The following is a 23,120-nucleotide window of genomic DNA, read 5'->3' on the forward strand; positions in this document are numbered from 1 at the left end:
CCCAAGAGCCTCCAGCCTCAGTCATGCATTTGTCTGCTAAGCAGCATTTCCTCTTGCCCAGGTCACATTCTGCAGCCCTTGAGGTGTGCTTCTACTTGCATACCCATTTTTGTTTGTGAAGGAGTGATTTTTGCAGACAAGCATTAGCTCTCTTTATAAGTGAAATAGATTATTTTCTAACTGCCAGCGCTGCCAACACCCTGGGGCTCAGATACCAAACCACCCGGAATGAAAGTTTTGCAGGCCAAATTGGTTCCCAAATTACATCTGTGCAACCCAAATAGTTTCAGATTCTACCCTCCAACACCTGTGCAACCCCCATTGCCTTTCATGGCTGAGCAGCTGAAACCAGTTACAATTTAAACAATTCTCTTGCCTTGTAAGATTGACTAGAGCCCTGTTTGATCTGAGGAGTCAGCACAGGCAGCAGGACTGAAAATCATCTTTAATGCTGAATAAATGCAGGCAGCCGGACGTTTGAGGAAGACGTGGTGCTTTCCCCCCTCCACCTTTACACGCCGACTTCGCAAAGTCAGATCCCACTAAGCATGTGAACGTCCACTAAGCCAATGGGAATGTTCCATGTCTAGAGAAACAACAGGCTAAGGTCATGTGTCCTCCTGTATCTCACTCAGGAGTAGAGGCCTAGCGATACTTGGAAACGTACAGAAATAGCCATCCTGGAATCAATATTTCAGCGTAAAAGCCTGCGCAGATGCTTTTATTCCAGAAGAAGAGTTCCTTTCAAAGAGGGTTAAGCTAAAATCTGAAGAAGGTTCTCCATTCCATAAGAACACCCACCCGGGACTTCTACTGAAAGAACCATTCTGCTGTAACTATTCTAGAATAACTGTTGTGCTAATTTCTAGTTAAATAGCATCTCAGAGGGAAATTCCAGCATCGTTCAGAAGGATATTAATGGCTGGGATTTTAAAAAACAGTTTGCCAGTCAATATTTGCTCTTATTTCCTAGTGTCTATAAACTGTGGATGTCTCAGAGGGTGGGTAACTGAAAATAAAGAACCTTTCTCCTCTAGGATAACAGGCCCAAGTCAGTCCAGATCAGTAGTGGCAAGAAGCAGTGACACTCCATCAGCTGGTCTTGATACAGAAAACTGAAGTGTTTCAATCTCAGTACCCTTCCTGCTAATCTCAGCAGAGAAATCACCATGCTGATTTAATCACTCTCGCTGTCCTTCCCGGTAAAAACTAAAGAACATTGACCAAGTGTTGTTTATAGAAGCTTTGAGTTAGCTCTCATGTAACTTAGGTGCATTTTATGCAATCAACCAAAAAGTCTGCCATTTCCAGGCTCTAGGCACATGTACATATACATCAAACTAAAATAACAATTTCATCTATAAAATCTCCTCCAAAACAGCTGAAGCCATGAAAGCCTAAGTGGATAGAGAGGATATCAACAGGGCGCTTTTTACAAGCACAAAATTCAAAGGAAAAATTGATAGATTATTTCTAATACTTCGTTTTACCGGCTCCATGGACTGGTGATGTACTGTATCCATGATGCAAACAGAAAAGCAGTTATTACATCAAGTGTCAAAATATTTTCAAAATCATACTGCTGCAAGCTGTTTTAAAGTGTTACCACTTTGCAATACTCAGTGGAATCCAGTGATTGTAAAGTGAGTTCAAAACCTCCGCAAACTTAGTTTAATCTTTTTGGACCCATACTTTTGGGGCAATCCTGCATAATGAGGTGACAGAACTTAGGTTACAGCATCCAATCGTGATCTGCCTTTATGGACATCATTTGACAATTGCAAGAGGTTGGCTCCGCCACCTTATAGGGTCCTGATTTTTAGAAGCTGCGGAGTACCTGCCCTCTCAGAAATCAGACCCCTGCAAGACGTCTTGGTTTGGGCACCCACCATCACTATTTGCTTTGAAAATGGAGGCCCATAGTTTTCAACAGCAAGGTGGCCTTCTGCATGTGTAGGACTTACATGAAGCACAGGCAGAAGCTTGGCCTGGAGGGAAGACAATTTCCATTGCCTTAGTGCTGTTTTGTTTTCTCAGAAGATCAAGAAAACAAAAGTAGGAGCTTACTGTACATCTTAGGCAACAAGTACCCTCAACTCCACCTTCTTAATAGCAGAAATTCTACATGGCTTCAATCTTGCCTAGATACGTAAGAAAACTACCTCAGTTCTTGCTCTGTATTGACAATACCTGTTTGGGGAAACCCAGTCATGTAATTTCACACACAGAGAGGTCTTTTCAGTACTCTGTGTATAAGCAGTAACAAATGCACTCCAACTTCCAGTAGTTTTTGTAAAGGTTTATAGTCCTTTGCAATGATTGCATGATACATTTTCTTCGTCCACAATACAGTCCTTAAACCAGGAAGTGCCACTGGCAGCTTAGGCCCCACCTTCTAACAGCTGGTCTTTGCAATCAGATCTATGCTAGCTGCAGAACATCAAATGCACTTTCAACATCTCCATTTAATATTTACATTCAAGCAATTAATAATAGGAAGCTTATAGTTGAGACATTTCTAGTAGCAGCAGTTTCTATAATAGCTTGTTTAGCTTTAGATAATGAACTTATTTTTGACATAGAAACAACACATGTACAGTATCAAAAAATATATACCAGGGAATGGTCCTGCAGCTCATGAAGACAGGTCAAAGGAATGAGACTAACAAATGCTGAATGGTTAAAAAGAACACAAAATATTTGTTTGATATAGTTTATAAGGGGATCTAGGGACTCCATAAATCTAGGATTTATATTTCATTATATAAATACCTACAAATAAATATATTCGCGTGGCCAGAGAGGGACCAGCTTTCAGCTCAAACAATACATTTCAATAACACCACGTACAAACGGGAGCAAGAATCACTCGACAAGTTAGCACTGTTAAAATATAATACTATGTAACTCTGTGAGTAACTGGCCGGCCCCATCCTCGTGTGTCCTGATACCTGCCAGTCCCTGGGACTGCAGGGATGGAGCAGCAGTAGAGGATACCCCCAGCATAGCAGGGGCAGAGTCACTGTGTCCCGCCCTCCCCTCCTCTTGGGCAGGGAGGCATCTGGTGGGATTCTCCCTGCATGAGTGCTGCAGTCACCGTGGTGGGGAGGGGAGGGAGGTGGGTGTCAGGGCAGTGACAATACCTTAGAGGGGGTCGAGGGGCAGGCAGCTCCAGGATAGTGTCAGGGTCCCTCCCCAGGGGGAGCAGCCTCTGCCCTTTCACACTGTCACATACTCCTTGAAGGTCACGGTCAGGCAGTTCGCGGTCACATCCGTGATAATTATATTCCCAAAGAAGGGCTTGAACTCCTGCAGGGGCTCTGCCTCTCCCTCCCCGTCCGCCTCCTGCTGCTGCTGAGGCTCAACGGCCGGCTTCTCCGTCGGCACCAGCGGCACCTCCGGCTTCACCTGCGCCACAGCCAGCTCACGCTCACCCCGGGGCTTGGCGCAGCGCAAGTCTATGGGCTCGTCCAGGTCCGAATCCAGCAGGATGACCTCTGGCTGGGGGGTGGCTGGGAGAGGGGGCTCGGGCCTCTCTGGCGCTTGGGGGCTCAGGCAGGTGGGGGCGCTGATGCTCCGTGAGGTGAGGCGCTTCTTGCCTGGCTCCCTCTCCTCATGCGGCTCAGAGAGGCAGCGCTTCCTGGAGCCTGGGGTGGAGAGATTCAGTCCCATGGGGGCAGGGCTGTGCTCCCGGCTGGGCTCCAGGGACCAGGGCACAAGGTTGGGCTTGGTGGTGAGCTGCAGGGGCTGCTCGGGGGGAGGAGGTGCCTCCTTGGCAGGGGGAGTCTTTCTGGGGCTCCCTCTGAGCTCTGTGAAGGGTGGGCCCCCCCCAAGTCCAGCTTTGCTCTTGGGGTCACTGCCTGCCACTCTCTCCTCCCCATGCTTTCGCCAGGCCTCCTGCTTCTCCTCCCCGCCCCTGCTGGGAGTCCTCTCCTCAGTGGTCCGCTTCCTGGGCGGTTCCCCGGACTTGATCTTGACGGCCTGCATGCCGTTCTCCATGTACTTGCTCATGACGATGACAATGCGCCCGTTCTTGTTCTTGTTCTTGACAATCTTCATTTTGCCCCCCGGGCCGTTGCCGGTCGCGCCGTCGCGGGAAGGCGGCCCGGTGCCACTCGACGGCTTCTTCTCAGCTCCGTTCTTTCCCTCTGCAGCCAGGTTCTTTGCTGGGCTCAGCAGGCTCTTGGCCGGGCTGTGGGCCCATCTGTCTGGGTGGGCGGCCAAGGGGCTCTCGCTGTGCTCCAAGCAGGCCGGGCTCGGCGGCCCCTTGCTGCCGGGCCGGCAGGGGGGCTCATACATCTTGGGGTCCGGCTGGTAGTGGTGGTGCTTCTTGCTGTTCAGCTGGTAGTAGTGCTTCCCTTTGCTCTGCGGCTGGTGCCTCCCGCGGCTCTCCTTGCCGCCGGGCTGGTAATGGTGGTGCTTCTTGCTGTCGAGTTCGTACTGATGCTGCTGGCCCTTGCCGGACGAGCTCAGCTCCAGCTTCGGCCTGTTCTCCGCAGCGGGGTCCCGGAGCCCGGTGAGGACGTTGGAGCGCCGTGCGAACGAAGGGAGCTGCAACACAAGGTCAGCGAGTTTAGCAAGAGCCCACCCAGGGATACTTCACACAAGAGGTCAGCTCTCCTGCAGGAGTCCATCCAACCAGCTTATGCTCACCCAGTGAAACAGAGCAGTCGGAGCACCCGCAGGACGGGGCGCTACAGACCTTAACGTGAAAAGCTGTGGCCTGTTCCTGGCCTAAAGGCTTCACGTTGTTTGAGATTAACTGGAGGTAGTAAAAAGTACCCTTCAATCAACTGTCCCTATTCGGCAAGGGTAAATCGTGGGTGAAGGACACCCAAGGCAGAGTACAGATCGCTGAGGAGAGTGGCAGCTAACAATGCAAACAGCGTCATCACAGCTTAACAAAGCCCTGCGCCCAGCCTCCTCCTTCTCGCCAAAGCAAGTCTGCCGCTAGGCTTGGGGTGCACCAGCACCACAGGTCACTGCCGCCTTCCGTCACATGGGGCAGAAGCGACGTTTATAACTGGAGACAGACCCATACAAATACAATGGCGAGATGGGGAATGAGATCTGCCAGGAAAGAAATACCCAGGAATTCCCAGCAAGGTAGCCACCAGGAAGCCTCTTCCTGCAGCAATGGACTCCTTCCTTCTCTTCACGCTTTCTGGGGTCTGTCCCAATTTATGCTCATTGTTACACCGAGATGTTGTGCGTGTTTGATTGAATGATGAAGTCAGAGTTTGGCATGGGGGGGGCGGGGTTGGTTGTGGAGAGGAGTGGGAGCGGCTTCATCTGGCATTTAAAATTAACAAGGGATTTGTATGTACACACTGATCCTGAGCATGATGAAACCAGATGAAATGCTCCTCCCTGGAGAAGGGAGGAAACAAGGGAGTTTATATTAAAAACAAAACTAAGTGGCTTTAATCAGTCTATTTGGAAAGATTGCCATTTAGAGATTGCATTTACTTTCCGGAGTGTGAATATTCTCAAGCCTGTGCTAAAAATGGGGTTCCTTAGGAAAAGAACATTGTGGCTTATTGAATTCACCTGAACGACTAGCGGCTTCGGTTTTGGTCCTCGCTTGCGGTATCCCATCAGCTGCTCCTGCCTCTCCCTGCAGGAACATAAAAATCAATAGCGATGCAATTACTTTCCTACAGCACGCTGCAGAATTGGGGGGGGGAGCCGCGTTAATTCTCCGCACACATCACTCAGAGACACATTACAGTGAGAACATGGGGCCAACAGTGTGTACAGCTGGACAAGCAAAGAAGTGAGCTGCTAAGGTTCCTGGAGAGCCAGCAGGACTGGTTCGTCCCGGGAATAGCCGGCAAGACCAGCTATTTATGCGAAGTCTCCCTCACGCGCACACTAAAGACCTCCCAGAAACAACCAAACAAGACACAGCAAATTCCTCTCTGTGGCCCCACATCCTGCAGGGCTCGCTGAGGTTCACCAGCGAAGCGCAGATCTCACAGAAAGCAAGCGGGATTTCCAGAGCACGCTGGAGCCCGAGCTGCCTTCACGCTGTGACAAGGCATCTCAGGCACTAGCTGGCACCGAAGTGGAGCGCGGGGCAGAGAAGGGAGCGGGAGCCCCCCGTCGTTCCGGTGGCCGGCGCAGAAGGCCCGGCGAGGTGTGCGCGGCGTGCGCCGCGCGGAATCAGCAGCCGCGGCGATGCTAATGATCTCATTAGGATTCACAGGACGAGCCCCGCCAGCCGTCACTCAGAATCGCTGCCTTAAAGGCCGAGGTCTCCGCGGGGGGAGGGGCCGCTGGTGCTGAACCACCCAACTGTCGGGGGGAGGCCAGGGCAAGCCCCTGGCCGGGGCCGTCACCCCTCGGGCGCCGGGTACCCGGCTTCTGAGCAGGGCAAGCATCGCTGGCTGCCTGCCTGCCCGGGCGGCGCCTCCAAGTGACCAGCCCCACCCCGACCCGTGCGCCGTAGGGGGAGGGGTGGGACGAGTATTTGGACCCCCAGTGGGTGCGGGCCCTGGGCACTGCCCCGCTAGCCAGCAGCCGGGGAAGGGCCGGGACCCAAGGCCGAGAGAGGCTCGCCCGCGGCTGCAGTCAGCGCATCTGCTCCGCGCCAGTGCGCGCGGCGGTGCCCGGGCCGCAGGGTCGTGAACTCCTTCGGCAGCGCCTGGCACTCGGCCGGGCAGGACGCGCCCCGGCGGGGTCGCTCCGGAGCCAGGGAGAGCAGCGTCCCCCGCGCTAGCCGCCTGCCTGCCACGGGCTCGAGTTTACAGTTTGCGCCAAAACACCGCAGGAAATAATGCGCCAAACGCGAGCGAGGAGCAGCAGCGCCGCCTCCGCCCCCCCAGGCAGGCGAGCGAGCGGGGGAGCTGCGGGGACAGGCTGGGGGCCGTTAGCCGAGGGAAATGCTCCCTGCACCGCGGGCAGGCGGGACTGCACCTCGCGAGCTTCTCCCTCGAAAGGTGCAATCTCCATCCAGGAGAGGGGCGGTTCTTCCCCGCCCCGCAGCGCCGCTACCGCACCCGTGACACCCCCTGTCACAGCAGCCGACATGCCCGGAGCCCGCCCGCGAACCTGCCGAGCTGCAAGCCCTTGCCTCGGCCCCGAAGGGGTTAAGTGAAGTTCCGTGACGCATTCACAATTGCACAATGCCAGCTCGCTCCGAGCTGCGCTCCTGCAAGGCTCGGCTCTGCAAGGGGGCCGGGGCCGAGCGCTCGGCTGCTCCGGGGCCGCCAGTGCCCAGCTCGGCAGCGGAGCGCGGCGCAGGGCATTCCGGCTGCAAGGCCTGGCCCCCGCGCCGCCCTAGGTCCCCCCCCCACACTGAACCCAGGCAGGCAGGAAAGTGGCCCCGCTGCCACCCGGCGCGGGGGTGCGCCGCCCCACGCCCCTTCCCTTCTCCCGAGCTCCGAGCCCCAGCGGCGCCGCTGGGTTCTCCGCCTCCCCTCCCCCGCTGCCAGGCCGGGTCCGCGCAGGAGCGCAGCGCTCACCTGTTTTGGAACGCGATCAGCAGCCTGGGGTCCAGGATGTTTTCCTCCGGTTCCCACGTGTTATATCTTGCAAGGGGGAGAAGAAGAGCCATTGAGCAACTGACCGGTGCGCCCCCCGAGAAGGGAGACGGGGGGGGGTCTCCCCTCGCCGGTGAGCTGCCAGGGGCCATCTTACAGGTTAGGCACATTGAATCCACGCGCACCTGGCCCCACTGCGGAGTGCGCATTTCGAACTCCAGCTGCCCGGAGAGGGGGATGGGCGGGGGGGTGTTTATTTAGCGCAGTTGTTATTCCAGAAGAATTCTAAGCATGTCACGATGCGATTTCCCAAAGCCCCTGTCCTAGCCCCACTAACACCCGTGGTCCTGACCAGGGTCTAAGCAGCAGAGTCCAAACCCCAGAGCAGCCCCTCCCTGCAAGACACTGTCATGCAAACCCCAAATATCCGCCACCCGCAAACATCTCCTTCCCTTCGGTGCTCAGAGGCAGGGTTTGCCTTCCCCGCGCCCCGTGGCAGCGCCCTGGTGGCAGCCCGCTGCCTCCTCCTCGGCCAGGATCGGGGGCTCAGGACCGGCGGGGCGTTTTATTTCATGTTTTAAATTATTTTCCCCCTGCTCAGTTCTGCAATATGGAGCCTGGCTCCCGAGGAGGGAAAGGGGGAAGGAGCCATTTTCTGCTGCACATCAGTCACCGTCTGCCTCTCTCTCCCTCCCCTTGCTTCTGCCGGGCTCCCCGGTCCCCCCTGGCCTCTCCGCAGCCTCTTTTGGAGCATGCAATAACGGTGCCATTTCCCGGACAGAAAGCATCGGGTGCGGGCGGGGGGGCTTGCTGCAGCTCAGGCTGGGCCGGAGATCCTGCTCCTGCAGCCCCCATCCCTGGTCCAGCTGCAGCCCAGCTCCCCGCCTGGGTACTTACTTGGGGGACCAGCCTCTCCATTTCACCAGGTACTCGACTCTGCCCTGGGGCGGGAGGGAAAAGGGAAGGCGTCAGCGGCAGCCCCGCAGAGCCCCGGCCGCCCTCCCGCACCCCCGACTCCCCGCTCGCAGCCTCCCTCCCGGCCTCACCTTTCGGATCCGCTTTTTCTCGATGCTCTCCACGGCGAAGACGTGCTCCCCCACGGCGGGCAGCTCCATGCTGGGGAGGCTCCGAGCGCCGGGCTCGCCCCACTCCGCCTCCCGCGCCCGCAGACACTGAGCTCCAGCCGCCCCGGCACCGCAACTCATGCAAATCCCGGCCGGAGACGTCAGGCGGGCGGGGCCTCCCCGGGCCCGGCTGTCCGTCAAGGGGAGACGGGGCGCGCGGATTGGTGCAGATCTGCCGGGGAGGGCGAGCGGGAGGAGACCGAGAAAGGGGCGGGGTCAGGGGGCAGAGAGGGGCGGGGGAGCAGGCGCCGGGGGGGGGAGCGGGGGGCTGTTGGGCCGCGGGCGGGGGCAGCGCCGCGCAGCCCCAGTTGCAGAGCCCCGGCCGGTAGCGCGGAGCTGCCCCGTGTCCAGCGCTTCCAGCAGCGGGCAGCAGAGCGCCCGGGGCAGGTGTCTGCCCCCCACCCCTTCCGCGGCCAGTGAGGGCAGAAAGGGGGCAAGCGAGCGAGAAGGGGGCAAACGTGAGGCGAGAAGCAGGTCGGCCTGGAGCCCCCCGGGCAGCGGCGGCGGGGGTAACACGATCTGGGTGACACGCGGGATGCAGGAATCATCCCAGCCCCCGGTTCTCCTCCGTCCGATCCCGCATTCCCGGGTCCTCCGAAATAGCGGCTCGGGGATACCGCGGCTGGCTGGGATTCCCGAGCCCTTACGCTTGGAGATCTGCAGGGCGGCGGGGGCGATTCCTTCTGGGCCCCGAGGCGCCGCCGGAGGAGAGGTCGGGAGGGAGGACACGGGGGAGGCGGCGAGATGGGAGAGGAGGGGAGCCCAGGGAGGGCGCAGGGCTGGGGAAGTGAAGGAGCCGAGAAGATGGGGGGAAGGAACGGGCTCTACAGAGAAAGGCGGGGCGGGGGGGGGCAAGAGATGCTGGGACAAGAGAAGGAAGGGCCAGGGCAGGAGGCTAACCCAGGTTGGCTGGGAGGGGAGGGAGGGAGGAGGGCCCCACGTGGTTCCGGGAATCTGACCGGGGCTGGGGGGAATGGAGGGGCTGAGAGAGAAAACAGGGCTCCGGGAAATGGAGCCAAGGGAGGCAGCAGGGGAGAAAGGAGGGAGGCCAGGATGGAGGCAGAGCGCAGAGGAGGGCGGCGAGCTGTGGAAGTCGAAGGCCAAGGAGCCCCGGCCTCTCCCCTGCAGCGTGCTCGGGATCCCAGGGAGGAAGGGCTTGCCCAGCCTGCGGGGCCCTCCCGGACAAAAGGGGGGGTTGCTCTTTGGGGGGTTTAGTGGTGACCCCGAAGGGAAGCGATGGACACAGCCCGCGGCTGGGGAGCTCCCGTTGCTGCCCTAACCCACCGCATCCCTATCGAACAAATCGTCAGCAAAGCCCCAGGCAGCGTCCCCCGAGCCGGGCTGGCAGAGCCGCGCTCAGCATTAGCCAGGGGGGCACCATATGCAACCCGCGAAGCTCCTGGCAAGTGCAGGGGGATTGCAACGTCCGCCGCGTGTCCATCCGTCAGAGCCTCGCTGCCCTCAAGCCCCGGGGTGTAACTCCCTGCTCAGCCCGGGACTGGGGAGGAGGGAGCGAGCGGAGCTGGGGGGAATTCCTCAAGCCCCAGGGGCCTGGAGACAACGGAGAGCTGCAGAGGCTGGGAGCGACACGCGCCCCGTTTACACTGGATCCAGGAAACGCTCCAGAGGGGCGAAACGATTTCCCTGGACAATAATTAAATGTGCATTTGCAAAGTCGGAGGCAGGGTCTGACTATCTTCCTGCCCGCGCCCCGGGGCTCAGTGCAGAGCCAGAGTCACAACTTACTTTCTGCCCTAAGGGAAGCCAACTTGCCAGGTCTGGGGCAGTGCCTAGCGACCCCCTTCTAGCTCTGCCCTGGGAACTGGGGTGCGGACGGAGCACGGGAAGCTGACTCGGAAATCTTGGGGAAAGGGGCTGTATCGCTCACCGGGCGGAGGTAAGGCGCGTCCTGCGCGCTCTGGCTGTCCAGGCACCTCAGAGGAATCGCCCGTTTTGAGCTGCTCGCAGAACGGTGGCAGGACTTGAACAACGTTGCATCATTTTGTTTATTTCCCACCTACAAGCGAAGGCTCGTGCGGGGCCACCGGGGGCCGGATCCCGAGAAACCAGCAGCGCAGCGCAGCCCCGTGAGAGTGGGACCTGGGCGAGCGCTCCCCACTCCGTGTCACCCACCTGCGCGGCTGCTCGAGAGGCGGTCGGGCTGGGAGCAGTAGCAGAGCCCCGGGCGCCTGGGTGGGACTTGGAGGTGAAGGAGACCTGGCCAGAGTCCAGCGTGAAACCTGCGCCTTTGGGGAGCATTGGCACGGGGGGAGGCGCGCCGGGCCAGTGGAAGTCGCCGGGTCACCCAGCGATGGGCAGCAACGTGATTCCCCGGCTGCAAAACAAGGCGGGGCAGTTTGGGAACTGGGGGGCGGCGGAGGATTTCCAGAGCACCTCTGTGAAATCCCTGCTCGCTGGAGCATAAGGAATCCGGGCCCTTAGGAAACACGTCTCCGAACTCAAGTGCCGGGGGTCCCGCGTGGGCAGCTCCCCAGGGAGTCGGATTTCGCTTGGGTCCCAGGAGACCCCTGCCCTGCAGCCCCTTCCCTCGGACTGAAATAACCCACGCGGGCTGTGTGTAACGCCAGGCGCAGGCTAGTGCCGCTGGGGCTGCCCAGTGGGGCTGGGGCCGCGGCTTCCATCTCCCTTCGCTGCCCTTCTTCACGCCGAACCCCGGGAGCAGGAGCGGCCAGATTGGGGAGCCGGGGCCTTCTCTGGAGCAAACGGAGGCAGAAAAGAGCCGGTTATAATAACGCGAGGAAACAATCCCACGAGATTTCACCGCAGGGGGAGACTTTGGGTTCTTGTTTTTATTGAAAGACAATTGTCCCCCCCAGCAGTCGCGGGTGCGTGGCCTGACAGACTGACGTGTGAGCCGGAGAGCCAGGAGGAGGAAGAGTGACAAGCGGTGCCATGCCCTGGACCGGCGGCAGGGTGGGGCTGGTGAGGAGCTCGCCCCGTCTCAGCACAGATTGCTTTTCGGGGAGTCCCGTGGGTTTTCCGGCCAGGGGGCGATTTCCCCGCTAGTTTCAGGATGAGTTGCAGGCTCTGAGGTCTCTGCGAATCCAAACCACGCCTCCAAAAGTCCGGGGGAAGCCGGCGTCAGTCTTTCTCTGACACCGGTGGGAGCTGGGCTCGTGGGCATCCTCCCCTGCCCTTCCCACGCACGGAGTCGCGCCTTGGGGATGCAATTCAGGAAGTAGCGGGGCGCGCCAGGGAAGGCTCAGAAGAAAGCAGCAAACCAAGGCACTGGGCGGGCAGGTGAATCCTGCCGAGCAAAGCAAAGCAAAGCGAGCGCGAGGCAGCCGGGAAAATTACAGCTGTCAACAGAGTCTTGGTCGCTCTGCGCCGCTTCTGACGTGCCTCGAGGCATTTCTGGGCCTGCTCCTGCCCCCAGCTGCAGGTAACGGGCACGGGCTCGGCTTTGTTCCGTGCAGGGACCCTGCGCCGCCGGCCTGCGCTGGGGGCGGCGAGCCCCGCCACCGGCAACGCCGGGCAGTCGGTTACCGAGGGGGCCCGGCTGCGCGGCTCCCTCCAGCCGCGAGTCGGAGGAGACATTTCCCCGCAAGCGCCGTGCAGCGGCGGTCGGGCGGCGCAGAGCAGGATTACCCCACCCGGTAATTAAACTGCTTTACGCAGAGGCGCTTTGGGACCCGCGGAGATGCCGCAACCGGGAATGAAAAGTTAACGGTTCAGCAGGAGGCTGACTCCCTTCCCCCCTTTAACATGCCCGGGAGGGACCCCAGGGCCGGCCTCATGCCCCCCCCCCCGATGGCGCCCCACGAGGTGCTGAAGCTGGAGCTCGGGGTTGGCTGGTGACCTGAGCAGGAAGGTCCTGGAGCTGCCCCCCGCTGCCCAGGCCGGACAAGCTGCGAGCGGCTCCCCTCCGGTGTGCTGGGGGCCGGCTCCGAGGGGCCAGTGACCGCGAGGGGAGCTCCAGGGCAGGCGTCGGGGAGACTCCCTTGGGTTCTTCATTCCCAGGGGCTCTGTGCCCCGCTCAGCCCAGGCGGCTCCTCTCTGGAGTGCGAGGGGGGTCCCCATTGCACCTGGGGGCCGAGGGTGAGTGAGAAGCGCGCAAGGCCCGCAGCGGCTCGGAGCAGGGAGGTCCCCCAGAGCAGGGATGGTCACTGGGCCATCGCACGGCGGGCGGCTGGGCCCCTTTCCCGCGGGGGAGAGACGGGATTTCCGCACATCACCGCACAGGGACTCCCCGCAGGGTTTGGTGACGCCAGCCAGGCCTGGGTCGGAGAGCAGCGGAGCTCCGAGATACAACGAGACTGGCCATTCGCCCCAGCTCCGCCCGCCCCATTAGCACGTCCGGGCCGCGGCAATGAAGCGGGCTGGAAGCAGCCAAGGAGGAGGTCTCTGCTCCTGTCTCCAGCCTTCCCTTGTTCAGGAGGATCTCCAGCGCGAACCGCGTATGAGCAGGGTCCAGCGAAGCACCAGGATGGGATGATCTTGACTTGCCCTGGTTCTCTGTGGCAAGGAAATAAAAGCGCCCCGCTTCTCCTAGCCTCTGTCTGCAATTCACAGAGGGGCTTTTAGCCCTACCTGCTTCTGTACAGAGGTGTGTTTGTTTTGCTAGTGAGTGGGGGAGGGAGGCAATCAAATGCCCATTCATTTTCCAACTGAAAATCGATGAGCAACGTCTCCTGCGCTGCGCCTGACACCCATCCATCTTCCCTATAGCTCACGTGTGGGACACGGAGGGAGGCGGAAAGGAAGGACACTTTGGCAGCGAGTAGGAGGTAGCTAGCAAAAGCCTGCCAAAGAGGCCGGGATGGAAATAGTAACGGTTTAGGGCGAGGGCGAGGGCGAGTTTTTCTGCAGAAGGAAAAGGCGCAGAAGCTGCAGCTGCGCACAGAGCGCAAAGGTGGAAGAAGCCGCGCAAAGGGAAAAACGGCGCTGCAGGCCCACCGCAATCTGCGGGAGAAACAGAGGAGTAAAGGGCAGGGGGCGCGCTCTCCCAGCCAGGAGCCCGCACAGCCAGCTAATCACCTCACCTTCCCTCGGCCAAGCTCCAGCGACCCAGAGAGCGCCCCATTCAGGTGTGGGTTGCGGAGTGACTGCTTGGGGCAGGGCCCAGCTGCCTGGCAGGGCTGGAGTGAGTGGAGGGGGGTACAGCGAGCAGGCTTTGCTCCTAGGCAGCACAAGGCACTTGTGGTCACCCTTCTCCTCCGGCTGGCCAGAAGACTCCCCAAGGTGGGGCTTCCAGGGGAAACTCACTGTCCCCGATGGCTGCTATTGAGAACATCCAGAGCGTGGCCAAACAGGGGCTCAAGAGTGGAGTGCCCTGGCTTGAGAGCAGGTGGCCAGGCCAGAGCAAAGCCATGTGAGAGGCAAATATGCTGAGTGGGCTCAGCTGGCTGCCAGGGAAGGCTGTACCCCCTTCCCTCAACAGAATTCCGCTTCCCCAGCCCAGTCCTGGTCACAAGTGGGAGTATCCCCTCTCCCTACCGCAAAAAGGAAGAGTTAGCCAGCAAAGCCCAGGTCTCCCTGAAATCCTGACTGCCTGAATTTACCTGGGGAACAAAGTGACAGTGACCAAAGCAGCTGCCTAGTTGAGATGATCTCTAATTAAAGTTCAAATGCTCTTGTCCTTGAAACCTTGAAGACACTTTCCAATAGTCACTAAAGACAGGGCCTGAGCTGCCCACTCCCTCTCCTGAACAGCAAACTCCCAGACAGGCCTGATTCGCCCCAACTTTAGGGTAAAATGAATCCCTGCCCCAAGGGAGTGTAGAAGCCATAGACATCACTTAAGTTCTGAAAGCCTTGTGCGGGCTCCCTACCTAGACTCACTGACTTCAAATTCCAGACTTACACTGGTGTAAATAAGAGCAGATTGGGATCCTGCTCCTAAGTGGGTGAGCAGATCACTCCGCCCCATAGATTTAAGGGGGAAAACAATGAAACACAAAGTGAAGTTTAGTGAGAAGATTTCATTGAGCATTTAGCAGAAAAGAAAATGACAGTACCAAGAAATGGTTTGTCACTTACTGGAGGACTACTTTTTAATGAAAGGAAATGTGAGTGTACAACAAAGGGGGGTGCTGAATGCCACCGTGTATAAATACCTGTGTCTAAAAGCACAACAAAGACAGTCCCTGTGCTATCACAGAACTGAGCCAATAAAAAGCAAACTGATCTTACAATTTTGATTTCCCTGGAGGTCTGAAGGGGCTTAGTGTACAAATTATGATCTATTGGGAATAGCAGCTGAAATAAAGCACATACAAGAAGGATTTTTTTAACTAAAGAGCAATTTCCCTAAACTATATTTTCATTGACATGTATGCCCCTACAGCTTGTTAACCCACTTTGACATGCCAACCTTCTGCTGTTGCCAAAAAAGACAAGTGGAGCAAAACCAAATGTTTGCAAGAAAACGAAGTGCCCAGGGTGTGGAACACTGTGATGCAACCCCCTCGAATCTGGGTGAACTGGAAAATGTGTTCAAACATGTGCAGTTAGAAACACAGCAGAGAAATTGGGGCATCTCAGCAGTCTGGCCCAAGCTGATTTCCCAGAACTCTGAATGGCTGGGTGTGCTTTGAGCAGCTCTGTATTTCTTCTTAAGGCGCAACTGGGAACAGACAATAAAAGGGGCCAAAGCTGTCTCTCTCTATTTTTCTAACCACATGAATAGATCCATTCTGCACCCTCATAAAACCTGCCTCAGGTACAAGATGCGAAGCTATTGGTAAAATATAAAGGTGAGAACCAGCATTAAAAGCATTTTAATAATTCCATTTCTAACGATTCAAATAGTTCACTACCCAATCTGACACTATAGATTTCTGCAGGATGCTCATCTGGTTTCTGTTATGAGGCTGATTGCACATGATTTGACAGTAATGATTATAATAGTGGTGATTTTGTATTTTTTGCCTCACTCAAATACGGGAGGCTCATGAACTGATACATCCTTTCCCTTGTAGTTTCTAAAAATGATGCCTTATTTCATTCCATAGACAGTGAAACCACATCAAATATCCCAGATAAAGAGAGCTGGCTCTTCTGAATATTTTTAACTGCTGTCTCTTCTTAGCAAGATGCTGGAAATATTGCAAATATGAGAGAGAAAAAGGTTTTCAAATGTAAAGAAGTGAGAGATATGTTGCTGCCTTTCAAAAACCAGGATAATGGTAATTTAATAAAACACATTTTATTTATTATTTACTAAACAGCAAAAATGTGAAAATGTATGTCTCTAAAGTACACCAGCACAAAGAACTATTCCGATTACTATTTATCTGTAGAACAGAGTAAATGTACGTGTGCTCATTTTAAGAAGCTAAGCTTCTGCCCTCAACTGTACTCCAACTAGACAGAAATAGATAGAGAAACTGATTGTAGGATCCCATTTAGATTGTAAACTCCTAGGGCTGGGACTGTTTTGTATTTGATGTTTGTGCAGAGCACAGCACAGTGAGGCTCTGATCCTGATTAGGGTCTCTGACTGGTACTGCAATACAAATAATAATAGCCAGAGACAGATGGATTTCCTGCAGGTGTTAAGGAATCAGACCAAAAGCCACTTTGTTTAAATACTTTCAAGCCATGTTCTGACCTTCTACCACTGAGCAGCTGTCTATCTGGGTTTATTATTTTAATTATTATTTATAAATGTTTATCTTGAAAAAGACCTGGGCATAAGGGATGGATTTTGGGTTGAATTTTGTCTCTCTGGAAGAAAAGCTGTAACATCTTCTCTTCCCCCTACCATGCCAGTAGCTTCTGCAGAGCTGCCAGACACCGGCTACCAAGCAGCGCGGGTTACTTAGGCAGCCATTTTTCATGTCACTCATTCAACTATAGCAATAGCAGCAGTTCAAACAGATTCTTTTTTAAACTCCAATCTGCGACTCTCCCAGAGGAGACACCCAGGCTACGGGGTGGGTGTTCAGATTTTCTTTCTGTCCTCTACAGAAGGGCTGGTGACATCTTGGGAACCATACGGTATCACATCAGGTTGAAGACAAAAGCAGGAAAGTCCAGTAAAACATCAGAGTAACAAACACCAGAGTCACAAACTGACTGGTCAACCACACCCCTCCTCTGGAACCAGACATACACAACCAGGCAGCAGTAGAGACAAAAGAAAATAAAGCCAATACAGTTCAGTGCTGTGTTACACATAAACTACTAAAAAAACAAAGGGAAAGTTTAAAAAAGATTTGACAAGGGAAGGAACCCATTTCTGTGCTTGTTTCATTTACATTGGGATGGTTAAAAGCAGCATTTTTCTTCAGCATAGTGAAGTTTCAAACTGTATGAAGTCAATGTTCAGTTGTAAGCTTTCGCAAGAACCACCAGAACATTTTGTTCAGAGTTACAAACATTTCAGAGTTATGGACAAACTCCCTTCCCAAGGTGTCCGTAACTCTGAGGTTCTACTGTAATTCATAAATAGCTCCAATATTTCCCCCATGGGACAGTGGGCCTACCCAGCAGGGCTTGGACTTTGCAACTAGCCTTTGTGACTGTGTTCTTGGAGGCCTGGGGGAAGGGATGTTTCCAGCTCTCACTAGTTCCCATTCATTCCCACAAGGAGTCAGGCCTGTGTAGGTGCCTTTTTGCCTTTGTCAGGCCTGGCTTGCCTTTGCTGTTGAAGCCTGGGACAGTCTGAAATGCGGGTGATAATAGTCCCTTTCATGGGGTCACACAGCAGGCTGAAGAGGGAGAGAAGGAAAGGCTGAGTAGGTAGGCTTAAAAAAAAATCAATAGGATGCCATGAGGTAAGACGCGCACAATGAAGCCCTGCTCCAGGTTGCCAAGGCAAATCTGTCAATAGAGTATTGAACAAGCAGATCTGACTTGCAATGATTGTCTCTTTCTAAATACAACCTCTCCCTGTGCCTCACAGTTCAAACCCAATGTTAGCACTGCTGGGCTCAGCCACAGCAAGAGAGAGTTGATTCACAATGGGGAGAAAAGAGAGAGCTCCTGCTGGAACAACAGCTGGGATTTACTCAAAATCCCATACAGGAACCCAAATCATTTTCTATAAACCAGGGGAGTCTCCCCACCACATCAGCTCCTTTGGCTAAAGTGACACCCCCCATGTAATGGACCTTTTACATAAACACTTTGCCCTTAGCTTTTACCTTCCAGTGGAGGCACAAAGCATGTTGGAAAATAATCTATTAACCACAACATACCGATGTAGTAGACAAGGATTGTTATACCCATTGTTACAGAGGGTTAAGAGATTAAACTGAGGCACAGAAAGGCCAAAGTGTAGTCATGGTCAGAAAAATGGACTGTAAAATGATATCTCCTTTCTCAAGAGAGATGCTTTTTCCTCTCCATTCTTCCTACTGAACCCAGTGTTCATGCCCTACAGCCCCTGTCTTGACTGGAACAACCTCCTCCTTTCTGGCCTTATGATTCTCACATCACTCCCCTTGAGTCTCTTCAACATTCTGCAGCTAATGCCATCTTTCTCCCCTCACTCTGTCCCCATTAAAAGCCCACCCCCCTTCAGGAACCTGTCCACCAGTGGGAGCAACAGTAGGAGCACGAGCGCGAGTGTAGAGCAGCCCTTGGCTTTAAATGGCAGATCTAGATGGCACAGGGATACAATGCTGGCGGCTGCTAGCACCGGGTCCGCGCTGGAACTCCCACCATTATTACCATCAATGGGCTTGCACCAGTGGCAGCAAGCGCGGTAAATTAGAGGGGGAAGGGCTAGTGTAGACAAAGCCACTGAGAACTGGGCCAAGTGTGAGCATCATCTGTAAATGAAACAACTTCACAGGCTAGACGTAAAGTTTAAATCTTGAATTGCCTGTAAGTCAGACGCCTTGGCTTTGGGAGCTACTGGTCAGTTAAGGTAAATTCTGTCTTCTTGTACTGGCTTCTCAGTGAAGTCAGAGAGAAAACTCTCACCCTGGCCACATGTAAAATCCACAAGAATGAGACACTTGTGGGACGCATACAATGAACTTTTACAGACAGATTAACAAAGCACAATGGAGCTTGCTTTCCTGAGGCTGATGGAGCGGCTGGGAGGCAAAACATACATGGTACCATTTGCAAGAGGAGTAGTGCAGAATTTGCAGATGGGTGGCGGCAGCTTGGAGGACAAAATCTGGCCAGCCAAAGCTCCTAAATCCTCCCAGTTGGTGTGATGTTCTAAGGATTTATTCCTTGTGTTGAGATGACTACATTCCATCTCTTTATTCCTGTTAATTCTCCTACTAGACAATAGGCTACTTGGGAGGAGCAGAGAAATGACAGCTCAGCTCTCTGAAGCAGGGAGTCAATGCAAGAGACTTGGGTCCTGGTAGGAAGTAAGTGTGAGAGGGACAGACTTCTTATAAAATTGACAAATTTTGTACATGTTTGAATGCAAATGCAAGAAGTCTAAACACTAAGATGGGTGAACTTGAGGGCCTGGTATTAAATAAGGATATTGATATAACAGGCATCACAGAAACTTGGTGGAATGATGACAATCAATGAGACACGATAATACCAGGGTACAAAATATATAGGAATGACAGAATAGGTCACGCTGATGGGTCAGCGGCATTATATGTGAAAGAAAGTATAGAGTCAAATATAGTAAAAATCTTAAATGAATCAAACTGTACCATATAATCTCGATGGACAGAAATTTCATTGTTGAATAATAACAGTATAGCAGCAGAAATATACTGCCGACCACCTGACCAGAAAAGTGACAGTGATTGTGAAAGGCTCAGGGAGATTAGAAAGGCTACAATTTAAAAAAACCCAATAATAATGGGGGATTTCAACTATCCCTATATTGACTTGGACCATGTCACCTCAGGATGGAATGCAGAGAGAACATTTCTAGACACCATTAATGGCTGATTCTTGGAGCAGCTAGTCCTGGAACCCACGAGGGGAGAGGCAATTCTTGAGTTAGTCCTAAGTGGTGCACAGGATGTGGTCCAAGAGGAGAATTTAAACAGCTAGGTGATAGCGACCATAATGTAATTAAATCTAACATTCTTCTAGGGGGGAAAATACCAAAGAAACTCACCATGGTAGCATTTAACTTCAAAAAGGGGAACTACACAAAAGTAAGGAGGCTAGTTAAATGGAAATTAGAAGAAAGTTACAAGAGTTAAATGCCTGCAAGCTTCATGGCAAGTTTTTAAAAACACCATAATAGAGGCTCAAACTATATGCATACCTCCAATTAAAAATAAATAAATAAATCAAGAGGACCAAAAATAATGCCACCAGGACTAATCAATAGAGTAAAAGAGGCAGTTAGAGGCAAAAAGACATCGTTTAAAATTTGGAAGTCAAATCCGACTGAGGAATATAGAAAGGACCATAAACTCTGGCAAGTCAAGTGTAAAAGTATAACTGGACAGGCCAAAAAATAATTTGAAGAGCACCTAGCAAAAGACACAAAACCAAACAGCAACATTTTTAAAAATACATCAGAAGCAAGAAGGCTGCCAAACAATCAGTGGGACTACTGAACGATCAAGATGTTAAAGGAGCATTCAAGGAAGACAAGGTTGCTGCGGAGAAGCGAAATGAATTATTTGCATCAGTTTTCCTTGCAGAGGACGTGAGGGAGATACTCACAACTAAGCCATTTGTTTTAGTTGACAAATCTGAGGAACTAACCCCGGCTGAGGTATTGAAACAAATCAATAAATTAAACAATAATAAGTCAACAGGACCAGATGGAATCCATTCAAGAGTTCTGAAGAAACTCATATATGAAATTGCAGAACTACTAACTGTGATTTGTAGCCTACCACTTAAATTAGTCTATGTACCAGGTGACTTGCAGATGGTAACGTAACAACAATTTTTAAAAGAGGCTCCAGAGGTGATCCTGGCAATTACAGGCCAGTAACCCTAACTTTAGTACCAGCCACATTGGCTGAAAACTATAGTAAAGAATAGACTTATCATATACATAGATGAACATGGTATGCTGGGGAAGAGTCAACACAGATTTTGCAAAGGGAAATCCTGCCTCATCAATCCATTAGAATTCTCTGAGGGGGTCAACAAGCATGTGGACAAGGGGGATCCAGTGGATATAGTGTACTTGGACTTTCAGAAGATCTTTAACAAGATCTTTCACCAAAGGCTCTGAAGTAAAGTAAGCCATCATGGGATAAGAGGGAAGGTCCTCTCCTGGATTAATAATTGGTTGAAAGATAGGAAACAAAGGATAGGTGGTCAGTTTTCACTGGGAAAACTGGGACTAATGCAGTTCAACATATTCACAAATGATCTGGAAAAATGGGTGAACATTGAGGAGGCAAAGTTTGCAGATGATACAAAATTACTCAAGATAGTTAAGTCCAAGCTGACTGTGATGAGTTACACAGGAATCTCACAAAACTGGGTGACTGGGCAACAGAATTGCTTATGAAACTCAGTGTTGATAAATGCAAAGTAATGCATATTGGAAAACATAATCACAACTATACAGACAAAATGATGGGGTCTAAATTAGCTGTTACCACTCAAGAAAGAGATCTTGGCATCATTGTGGCTAGTTCTCTAAAACATCTGCTCAATGTGCAGCAGCAGTCAAAAAAGCCAACAGAACGTTAGGAACCATTAGGAAAGGGATGGATAATAAGACAGAAACTATCATAATGCCTCTCTATAAATTCATGGTACGCCCACATCTTGAATACTGCGTGCAGTTCTGGTTGCCTCATCTCAAAAAAGATATATTAGAATTGGAAAAAGTACAAAGAAGGGCATAAAGTACAGAGTCTGGAACATCTTCCATATGAGGAGAGATTAGAAAGAATGGGACTATACAGCTGAGAAAAGAGACAACTAAGGGGTGAGATGATAAAGGTGGCCTATACAGTCATGAATAGTGTGCAGAAAGTGAATAGAAAGTGTAATTTACCCATTCACATAACACAAGAACCTGGGGTTACCCAATGAAATTAATAATCAGCAGATTTAAAATAAATAAGGCAGTACTTCTACACACCACGCACAGTGACCCTGTGGAACTTGTTGTCAGGAGATGTCATGAAGGCCAGAGTACCAGAACAAATTTTATAGTGGGGGTGCTGAAAACCATTGAACCAAACTGTAAACGCTGCATATGATGGAAACCACTTCAAGCCAGGGGGTGTTGTAGTGGCCCCAGCACCTATGCATGAAGGCCAAAAGTACAACTGGGTTCAAAAAAGAATGATAGGTTCATAGAGGACAGGTTCATCAATGGCTATTAGCCAAGATGGTAATGGATGCAACCCTATGCTCTGGGTGTCCCTATAACTGCCAGAAGTTCGGAGTGTATGCCAGAGGATGGATCACTTGATACAAATTGCCCTGTTCTGTTCACTCCCTCTGAAGCATCTGGCACCAGCCACTGTTGGAGACAGGATCCTGGACTAGAGACCATTGGTCTGACCTAGTATGGCCGTTCTTATGTTCTTAAATTATGTTCATCTTGGGAGACCCATGCACATGTAGATGGGGGAGGAGAGAGCATCTTCCTTTGGGAGACTCAAGTGAGAATAATCCCCATTCCCTGAAAGCTCTGGACCACGTTTCTCTGTCCCTCCATTCCTAACTGGGGGGGGGGGTCATTAAAGGGCCCCAGAGAAGATCTGTCTTTCATCTTCTTAGACACCTGGCAATTAAATCAGAAAAAGGGCAGAAAAATCAGATCTGGGACACAGTATCTGTTAAATCCCTGTCATGATGGTCTGGTTATGGACCCAGGCTCTGACTCTCCTCCCATCCTGCAGTATTACCTCCACTGGCTTCAGGAGTCACTCCCGATTTACACTAGGATATGTGAGAGGAAGAGCAGGTCCACAATCCATTACCAGAATGCCAGGTCTGTAGGAAGGACATGGGGACCACTCCAGCAAAGCAGAGCAATGGGAAACTCAGCAATGGTGAAAAACTGCTCTCATATAAAGTGGAATCTTTCCTCTCTATGGAGGTTGGGGAGGGAAAGTATAAGCCTGGGGAGCTAAGGGAATTCTTTTTCCCTACGTGTCATAAGGAATGGGAAGCTGGCTTGTCGGTGTGAGCTGAAAGCCTCCTGCTTCTGCTCTCTCCCTTCTGCACCTTCCTTGGTGTCTCTCTGGATATAAAGCAGCCTTAGAGAGAGAGGTGGGTGCTGGGCTCTGATATGCTGCTTATCACTTAAGCTGATACAGTTTGTTGCCAGCTAAGTATAATTAAGAGATTTTCTTCTTCGGAAACCCATCTGTACACACGTCTCCTGTAGACACTGCACAGGCATCAGCAGCAGGAAGCCAGTCAGCTGCTCAGTGAGTTGTGAAAGGGCTGGGGTGTTTTGCACAGGGGTTTCCAATCATCTCCATCCACTGGAATCACAAAGATTTCCATCAAAAAATAAACATGGTGCCAACACTTACTACAAGCCCACAAAGATCCACTTTCTAGCCATGCTCTGCAAAATCAGACAAGGGGCTGCTAGAGTCAGATTTAATTTTGGACACAAAACACTGAGTAGAACATAGTAAACAAAGACTCATTGCAAAAAAAGCCACAC

General features: G+C 52.8%; 1 protein-coding gene across 2 annotated transcripts; it reads right to left on the reverse strand.

The window, feature by feature from the left end:
- Nucleotides 1-2,284: 2,284 nt before the first annotated feature.
- CBX4 (chromobox 4) lies at nucleotides 2,285-8,697 on the reverse strand. Of its 2 annotated transcripts, XM_073310288.1 has the most exons (5): nucleotides 8,531-8,697; nucleotides 8,382-8,425; nucleotides 7,467-7,532; nucleotides 5,551-5,617; nucleotides 2,285-4,551 (listed from the first exon to the last, which is right to left on the reverse strand). In XM_073310288.1, exons 1-5 carry the CDS (start codon nucleotides 8,687-8,689, stop codon nucleotides 3,220-3,222), a joined length of 1,668 nt encoding a protein of 555 aa, XP_073166389.1. In that variant the 5' UTR covers nucleotides 8,690-8,697; the 3' UTR covers nucleotides 2,285-3,219. The 2 variants fall into 2 exon arrangements, with proteins under 2 accessions (XP_073166389.1, XP_073166390.1); XM_073310289.1 differs by lacking the exons at nucleotides 7,467-7,532; nucleotides 8,382-8,425; nucleotides 8,531-8,697 and adding an exon at nucleotides 6,919-7,265.
- Nucleotides 8,698-23,120: the final 14,423 nt, after the last annotated feature.

Source organism: Lepidochelys kempii, chromosome 14, assembly GCF_965140265.1.
Source record: "Lepidochelys kempii isolate rLepKem1 chromosome 14, rLepKem1.hap2, whole genome shotgun sequence".
Taxonomy (NCBI): domain Eukaryota; kingdom Metazoa; phylum Chordata; order Testudines; family Cheloniidae; genus Lepidochelys; species Lepidochelys kempii.